The 9,324-nt window shown below is 45.6% G+C and overlaps 1 protein-coding gene across 2 annotated transcripts; it reads right to left on the bottom strand.

The window, feature by feature from the left end:
- Positions 1–897: 897 nt before the first annotated feature.
- myoc (myocilin) lies at positions 898–8,495 on the bottom strand. Of its 2 annotated transcripts, XM_079654118.1 has the most exons (5): positions 7,761–8,494; positions 5,091–5,153; positions 4,916–5,008; positions 2,230–2,441; positions 898–1,953 (listed from the first exon to the last, which is right to left on the bottom strand). In XM_079654118.1, the coding sequence occupies exons 1-5, from the start codon at positions 8,245–8,247 to the stop codon at positions 1,378–1,380; spliced, it is 1,431 nt and encodes a 476-aa protein (XP_079510244.1). In that variant the 5' UTR covers positions 8,248–8,494; the 3' UTR covers positions 898–1,377. The 2 variants fall into 2 exon arrangements, with proteins under 2 accessions (XP_079510244.1, XP_079510245.1); XM_079654119.1 differs by lacking the exon at positions 5,091–5,153 and having other exon boundaries at positions 7,761–8,495.
- Positions 8,496–9,324: the final 829 nt, after the last annotated feature.

Genomic DNA, 9,324 nt, shown 5'->3' with positions numbered 1-9,324 from the left:
ACAGCTCTGCATGCATCCCCTGGATATTATTTTTATTAACTGCTTTTATCTCGACGCGATGTTTACAGTGAGAACAGCTGTGAGGTCCGTGCAGAAAGCAGAGCAGTGTGTATAATATATATCACTCAGTATAACAGGCCTACTCTCTTAATTTGCTTTAGTTTAGTAGATATCTACAAACAAAGAGTCGATATTTTTCTAAAATCATTTAGTGCGTCACATAATAAAATGCTGTGTGTGCGGGCGGGCGGGTGGTACAGTGTGTGCGTAGATGCAGCGGACAGACAGGTCTCAGTTGGTTTGGTGTCCTCTACTTACTTTTAATACTTGTAAATAAAACTTTTGGCCCGTAATTTATATTCCTTTCTTAGCGACCAGAGAGGGGGGATATATATCCAGTCTCTGATAGTGTTACGTTATTATGAGAGTGCTCTGTTTGATTCTGAAATTGTATATATTTATATAAATATATACATATACGTGTCCGCATCTGTAGCCTGTTATTGTCTCATTATACCGCACTGTGAATGAATTAAAAGTAAATATATAAGTCGTCATGAACACATCTTTCCATCAGACAGAGGGCTGCTGTGCCTGTGTTCATTAATGGACGTCTCTTTAAAATAACTGCTCAGAGGAGAGGAGTTCTCATTTTTCTAACCGCCTGCTGCTTCCCCTCCTCTCTCCTCCCCTCCTCGGCTCTTCCGCTCGCATCTCCTGTGGGCAGGATTAAGTCTCGAGGATAGGAGTCGAGGAGGGGAGTTAGAGAAATGAGAAAGGGGCCAGGGCCATGGTCTTTATTTGCACCAACTATGTATATTAAGGTTATTGCTTAGAACTACTACTTGATAAAGTGGTACAAATAATTATCTGAGGTATAAAATAACCACATAAACCTTAGTACTTAGGACATTTAATTCATGATGATTTTCAACACAAGTCATTATGTTGACTACATTGTACACGCACATGCAATATTCAGTACATGCTAAGTGAGGGAGCAGTTTAATGTAAAGATGTAGAATGGTGAAACACTTAGGTAAAAACGGGAGTTTATAAACTGTATGTATTAAGTATCATCTTCCAGTCCTCAAATATATATAGCTTATCAAGAAAACAACAAAATAATACATCTGAATTAAAGGCGGTACAAAAATAATTCCTCTAAAAACATAATTGTGGGCCGTGCCACAGCAAAAGCCCACCTGGGGGGTTCCTCAAACTCTCCATTTTTGTTAGTTAGTCTCTTCAACACGTTGATACAGAAGGTGTTGGCTTTACACTGTAACTGACCTACCAGATACACAATTATGCTCTAAAACTCTGAGTCTTTGAAGCAGGAACAGGTTAGCAAGTGTCACTTTTTATCTTAATTGGTCACTCCTGGCGGCCCAGCCTCAGGTCATAGGACACCATGTGGAAGTTGTCCCAGGCAAACAGCTTCCTCTGAGCCAGGTTATAGTCGATCATGCTGTTGTAGCGGTACTTGTTCTTGAATGGGATGGCCACAGACTTCCCCTGGCTGGTTCTGGTGTCATAAATGTAGTTGATGGTGGTGTCGGGGGACGTGTAGCTGGCTACGGTGTACAGCTTCCCACAGATGATGAAGGAGTTAGCCACCGAGTTCTTCCTGATGCTGGTCTCCCAGCTCCTCTTCACCTCCAGACTGTTTGGGTCCAGCTGTGAGATCACGATGGCTCCTTTGGCCTTGCTGCTGGAGTACACGGCCCACAGACCCTGCTCGTCCACAGACAGGTCGATGTCCGTGTACCCGCCCCAGGAGTAGGGGAACTGTCCGTGGAAGCCGGCATGGGGGAGTTCCCGGCGGGCTGCGATGCTCTCGGAGGCCAGGTCGAAGCGGATCAGGGAACGACTGCGACGTCTCTGATAGTACAGAGAGCCTCGGTACAGAGTGGAGCCAGTGCTCTCCACCAGCTCGGGCAACAGCAGCACCTGTCGTGGGAAAACATTAAGATACAATGTCATACGTGACCCGTTTATCCAGAGCGACTTAAATACACTTCAATGGCAAAGAGCATTTTTAGGGTTAAGTATGATGCCCAAGGACACTTTGACATTGACATGTTGCCTTTGGGGCTACGGATCAAACCCCTGACAATTGGATTGGTACATGCCCATTTAACCCTATGCCACCTCCTCCTCCCCAAAAAGAAGTTATAACTAGGAATTAACTTATTTTTGAACATATATAATTTATGTGACACCAACCTTGGACGGAAAGCCTTTAGTGAGTTGCTCCATGTCTTCATATCCATACAGCTGCCTGACATCAGAGCCTATGGTGTCGATGCGCCAGATCATGTTGGGTCCGTACGGGGAGACCGGCTCAGGGTCCTGCATCCAAACTCCATATTTACCTGCTATGGTGTCGGCCTTCCTGTGAGTGACCGGCTCACCTACTGAGACCACATCCCCACAACCTGTAGGCAGGAAGAAAAGGAAGATAAGAAGAATTTATAAACTACGTGTAATATGCGAACAAAACTCTAACTCTAGTTGACATAATCAAAAAGATTTAAGCTCTCGTTTCCTGTTTCCCCTTCACTAATGTTTCTTGTGGCAGTGCTCGTTGTTGTTGAGATTTTAGGACTTTGACTTCTATTTAGGAGTCACGGAGATGACTGGTTAAGCTTAGGTCTAGGGTTGGGGAAATTAATTGATCAGAAACATTACGATTGGGTTTCTTGAAAAACGTCCTCAAATAAAAGATTTTTGTTCTACTTAAGGTGACTTCGGACACATATGTCACATGGTAGGTGTAACACATTAAAGGGGATCTACATGTAAGTTGCAGTGGGACAAAGGGCATCATCTGAGAGCTGTTCAGGGGTAAAATGAGGTTGTTTCTCCTCATGGAGGCAGACAGCAGGCCGAGAGATGCTGCCTGACATCTCCCCTAGCCTCAGCTTTGTCCGAGTCACACCCAACAGAGCAGCAACTGGGCTACAACTCATCCTGGATGGGATCTCTGTGGTGGGAAAACGATAAGGCCGGCTGTATATTTACCACTTCCAAAAATACACCCTCGCTCTCAGGTCCAGGGCGTAGAACCGAATTAAGGGTTAGAAAGGAATATGTTTTATAAATACACACATTGCCATGTAGCTTCTGTGAATCTGTCTGCGTCAGAGATGATATGACTTTACGTGGTTACTGCATGTGTATTTCCATGATCTCCAAAACAATCAAGCACAAGCATCAACGGTGTGTTTGTGTTTGTGTGTGTTTGTGTGTGTGTGTGTGTGTGTGTGTGTGTGTGTGTGTGTGTGTGTGTGTGTGTGTGTGTGTGTGTGTGTGTGTGTGTGTGTGTGTGTGTGTGTGTGTGTGTGTGTGTGTATGTATGACGCCCTCGTTAGGCGCTTACTTCCCTTATCCCTAAAAGATAAACATGAATCACGGGCAGGCCCCCATACCTCTGGATTGGCATGACTCTGGTATTCTCACCCCAAATGCTGCAGTATTAATAGCAGTATTTGCTTTGAAGCTGTTAGCAGGGGGGGGGGATAAGTGTCATGTTTGCCAGGTCAGATAGACATAGGGGGAGGAGGGAGAAGGGGAAGGGGTTGGTTTAGCTGCCAGCTCTGGATTTTCATATACTTGGATGTTTTTAAGTTTCAGCTTTTAAATATATTTTTCAGGAACTTTACAGGCAGCCTTTGGGACTTCATGAAACTTCTCACACAGATTTGTTCCAGAAGGTGCCTTGTAAAAAATGTCATATTTTTTTATATATTTCCCTACTCATAAAACATTTGCAAATATGTATTTATTCTTTACGTCCTCTCAGGCTAGTTGCAGACTTTCCCTGCATTTTGCATTAAAGGTCCCATGTCATGCTTTTCCGGTTATTACCCGTCCCCTTGTTTGTTATGAAGGTTTTTCTGCATGTAAACGGTCTGCAGAGTCATAAACCCTCAAAGTACACCCTGTAGGGAGTAAAACTCTAACACAGAAAAGAGCTGTCTATGCTGCCCCAGAACGCCTCGTTGGAGATTTCTTTTTTTCCAGCTGGGTACAGTGACGTGACCATACCCAAATGTACCCATTGGTCCAAATGAAACAATCCGTGGAGCTCCTCTCACACTCACACACACACACGCACACACGCACACTCTCTCAGTTTCAAAACTGATGCGCTGGGGTGCGGGTGCTAGTGGAGCATCGCAGATGGGGGTGCTACACCGCCCCTTCCCGCATCCATGGTGCTCAGGCTGAGTTTCGCGATGTCTCGCTGTCTCGCAGACCCCAAGCAGCAACCAGGAAACGACCGGTAATAGAGCTCACACTGTCCGCTCCTCACAGCTGCGAGCTACGCAACGTCCCGCCAACACGGCACCCAGACCCCACGCAGCATTCTCATCTGTTTGTCATTACTGGTGTCATTTTTCTGGTTGCTAACGCCATGGTAACACATACACACTGATGTTCCGCTGTAACGGTGATGGCCTCATCAGAACAGAGTGGGCGAGCTGACCATTTGGAAAATTGCACAATGTAAATCTATTCTAGTATACCTCAACAATGGAATTATGATCAGTAGAAATGGCCATGATATGGGACCTTTAAGAGTTAACGTGTCAAGGTGCAATAAAGGGAATCTTGCAGCTGTAAAGTGTAACATTGATGGCATGCAAGATACAAAAAACAGGGACCTTCTTCTAATAACATTCCTCCATGGTGCCATTAGTGGTCAAACACTCCACAGGCTAAGCTTAACTAGCTAAATGAGGTTCTGTAAGATTCATCAACTTTTTATCAAAATATTTCTAGGTAAGAGGAAAGTATTTAAACATTGTGGCATGGTTGGTGATTTAACATAACATGGGCTAAAACATAATTTGAAACCAATCACAATGGTCTGTTAGAAATAAGCAAGAATATGTCAAACAGAGACCTGTATTTTCCTCAGATCCATCTGGAGCAGGGACCTCCGTCACCTCAGCCTTCAGCTCCTGGAAACCTTGAGGTCCAGTCTGCCACGCTGAGTCTGAAAAGAAGAGATGGAGACATGGCTTACACTGAATAAGAAACAGGAAGCTGGAGGAGATTCAGCAGAAAACATGTCCCACCTCTCAAGCTGCTGCTGTCCCCCTGCCTGTTGGGCCTGGCTATCAGGTGAGACGGCCTGGAACCTGTACACACACGTAAGCGAGTTTAGGGAATACTGTGGCACATTTAACACGCAGCGTATAATAGTTCAGGGAGTGTTTGTGTACCCAAACGTGGCCATGGCACTACCGACAGCAGGGAATGTGACAGCAGGAAACAAACACCGACTGAACGGATTCCCAGCTGCTCTGGAGTCAGGCAGTCGGTAGTTTGGCCGACCATAACACACACATCCGACACCCATTCCTTCCCAGTACTGTCAACTTCACGTCCGCAAAACTTCAAACTACGAACATGTCCCTTCCTCCTCTGTTTCACTGTCAGATATCCGGCTTCTTCTCGTCTCCTTTATCTGTTTCTTCTCTTGTTTCTACCCATTCGCCCTTAACCCTTTCCTTGTTTTCCCATTTGGTTCCTTCAGGAAACAATTACTACGAAAGGTAATCAATGTCGAACAATGTCAGTTTGTTTATACACATTTGGTCATGTTTACAACAAGAACAATTACTTTTTCAAGTGATTTGTCATGAGAATGTATGTATATAAAGTGTGTACCTGCATCCATGGGTGTTTGTTTGTGTGTGAGCATGTGCCTGCTTGGCTCTTGCACGTGCAGTGTTGTCCAGTGTTTCCGGCCCATAATGATCTTTAATGGTGCAGAGAACCTAAAGCACTAGCATCTGGAAGCTGATGTTGATTCGTTGTGTTGATGATGAGGAGCGGGAAGCTGGTAATTGGGCAGATGGCGAGTGACACGGGAAAGTTTCGCCATTAAAGGGTTGAGTTCACAGGACACAGCTATTCATCATCATCACAGGTAAACACACACATGCTGTTACTGTCTTTTCCCCGGGGTGTTTGGGTGTGTGAGCCATATGTTCACTTTGTTCCTGCCTCTTTGTTTGGGATGTCACTGAGCAGTATACCCTAAACCCAAAGACCAACACACTTAATTTCCCAGAGGAGGCTCCGCCAAAGGAGCCAGCGGATAATTAACCTTTGCTTTCAGAGGTCAGTGGAGCTGTTGGCTCTTGTTTGGGTCCAGTCATCGAAAAAAGTTCCCCTAAGCCTTCACTTAATATTGTTGTCTGGAACATAATTATTTCCCTGTAATCATATTTGTAAAATTGTATAATCAACCAGAAAAAAATGAAAACATTCACATTTTAATCAAAAGTCCAGGCATTTAGTCACTGCATGATAAACACATTGATTATTTATGACTGCAGTTTTCTTCTGGCTGAACATCCTGGAAAATAAAACGTCTGAACGACATGTTTTTGGCAATTGGTTTAACTCAAGTAAACTGCACATAGGCTCTTCTCTGTGACTGATACAACCTGAAACAAAAGTATGTGGCCCCTAAGATGGCTGGTCTCGAATTTTGCACATTTTGTCATAACACCAACTTTCTTTTGAGTAAGGTTGAAAGTCGGCTGACACCTTGCATGAGTTCTGCTTTGAGGTCTTTGTTTTAAAAGCATGTTTCCACTTTCAGCGCCCTGCCCGGCTGGACTGTCATGGTCCATCTGTCAATCAAATAACATTATCATTTATCAGCTCATATATTTTGAGAGGTAAGTCATAACCACGGCTTGATTTATAAGCTTGTCAGGAGTTTTATCTCAACGTTTGCTTTTATCTCCTCTCTGGTTCTGCATGTCGTCCTCTCGCTGCAATCTGTTCCACATCTGCCTCCCACCCTGAGGGGCCCTCTCTGTGTATTTCAGTCCACAGGTGCGAACATGAGGAGCTAAAAAGATAACCTGGAGTAAGTTAGCTCTCCTGATGCGGGGGAGAGGAGATGTCCGGTGAATGTGAGGATGGCAAGAAAAGATTTACTGCCTCTGGCAATCACGGATTTACGAGCCATACTTCAGAGCCAAGAGGGCAAACAGAGCCATGGCTTAACTCAGAACAGAAAGGGGGGGATGGTGGGTGAAAAGACGAGCACAGAGACTAATTAGATGCATGTTTGGCCACTGCAAACACACCGAATGCCCGAGCTTAACCTCACTGGCTGAACAATAAGTGCCTGGATCAGTGCAGCCCTCTAACCCCTGGAGGTGTAGTGTTCTTGGCCTTAAGCCCTCCAGCCCTGACCCACCAGGCGTCATAAAAAGCCCCGAGATGAGACCTTGGCAAAGAACCACCACTTCCTCAGCGTGCATCACATTTCAGCCCCCCACCCCACCTCACTTCCAATCAGGCTATTCGCGCCCTGTTTGTCATGCATCATTAATCAGCTTTATCTCTGTTGCTGTGTGCTGCGTGCAGTGTAGAGAAACAAACAGACACACACATGTGACTGTGAAATGCACTTAGTGTGGCTCTGCATGTACAAACATAGATATTGTGTTAAGTGTCATCATTTCTCATATAAGCCAAACAAATATATAATTGAACAGAAAGGCAACCTGTCCGCAAACAATTTGATTATCCACTTTGCAGGGTGTTATGGGGACATTTAAATAAAAATAAAAATCTGTGCATAGTTTTCCAAAAATAATTCCTAACATAAGTTTATCTTCTGAAGTAAAAATATTTATTCTATTTATAAATGCCATTAAGGTTTACACATTTTCTGAATAGCTCATAGAGTGTGTGATGATTCAGAGTGTATCTCTTACCCCCAGCAGGTCTTGTCAGGCCACTGTCCTGCAGCGGGGGGCTCGGCGGCACCGCGGGGGTCTGCAGGGGACACGGACGGTTCCTCAGCCTCTCCGTCTCCCTCCTCATCTCCTCCATCCTGCGCTGAAGCCCCTCCAACTCCTGCTCCAGACGCTCCTTCTCCCCCTGCAGCAGGTTCTTCTCCCCCGTGACCCGGTTCAGTGATTGATGAAGCTCAGTCTGATCCCTGACTGTGGCCCCCTGTGGACCCCCTGTGTCCCCTCCAGTCAGCCGGGACACCAGCACCTCCAGCAGGCTTAGTCTAGCCTTCAGGCCCTCCACCTCGGGGCCTCCCGTCTGGGGGCAGCTGGCCTCGGTGGGGCTGGGAACACTGAAGGTGTACTGGCATCGTCCGCTCTGGTCGTTCCCCCTCCACAGAGCAGCTCGGTCCTGGGCGTCCCCTCGCAGCAGAAGACCAAAGGTACATAACAAGAGAAGGACCAACATACTGGAGACTTCCTCAGATAGGTCAGAAAGTTAAATTCTCTTTTTTAAGAAACACTTCTTCAAGTCTTGTTTTATTTGTCAGCTCCCAAATGGATTTCTTTTTTAAATCACTGCCAATTTCCTGCTGAGGAGTTTCTCTCCTATTTGGTCTCACTCTTTTCTCAGGTGTCTCTTCTTTTTCTTATGCCCTCCCCTCTCCCTCTGGTTCTCCTCAGTGGACAGGTCTCTAACTCTGAGCTCTTGTGAACAGCTCACAGATATTTATACAATCTGGAGGGGAAGTAAAGAGGGGAAGAGAGGAGAGGTGAAAGGGAGGGAGGGGAGGGAGAGACAGAAAACTGTGAGGAAGGGGGGGTCAGAGGCAAAAGGGGGAGGGAGGAAAACAGAGAAAGTAATGGGATGCTGGTTGTTTTGGGCACAAAAACATTCAATTTTTACACACATTTCAGTGTGTGTGTTTTTGCAAAAGCAGTTTTTTGGATTTAAGGGTCGACCATAACACTCTGTCCTTTACATTTGAGTAATTCATTAATTCCCCCAAATGTCATTTATCAGAAACATGCCCTGATAATAAGATGCAGTGCCATGTGTCAGTCCCGAGGGGATTTGGCTACATTTTGGCCTCAGCATGGCAGTGAGAGTTGCACCTCATTGGATACAATTACCTCCTGAAGAGCCGGTGTCTCCTTTCATGTTGGTAGGGGGCCAGCACGTGACTCAAGCAGCCAATAAGGACTTTCATTAGGAAGGGTCGAAGTTATAAATCAATCAATGACCGGACCAGACATGACCCTGACCCCGACATAGTCCCTTCGGCTGAGCTTGGATTGTTGTGGACATTATGTGTGTGTTCATGCTGCAGACTCCACTCACTCCACATTTATAAAGATGATATTTAATACAACATGAGTGAGCTGCTGGGGACGGTTCCTCCCAAGAGCTCACTTCCTGTCACTTGATTTGACGCAGTCTGCCTCTTGTCCCGCTGCTCTCGTCTCTTTGCTTTAACACAATATCACAGACACGTTGAACTTCTGCCTGCGAGGCTCACTTCTGCGGTCATGTGATAGGGAAGAT

The sequence above is a fragment of the Notothenia rossii genome, assembly GCF_949606895.1.
Source record: "Notothenia rossii genome assembly, chromosome: 1".
Classification (NCBI taxonomy): domain Eukaryota; kingdom Metazoa; phylum Chordata; class Actinopteri; order Perciformes; family Nototheniidae; genus Notothenia; species Notothenia rossii.
Note: the sequence above shows the minus strand (reverse complement) of the source record. Positions and strands in the feature narration are given on the sequence as shown.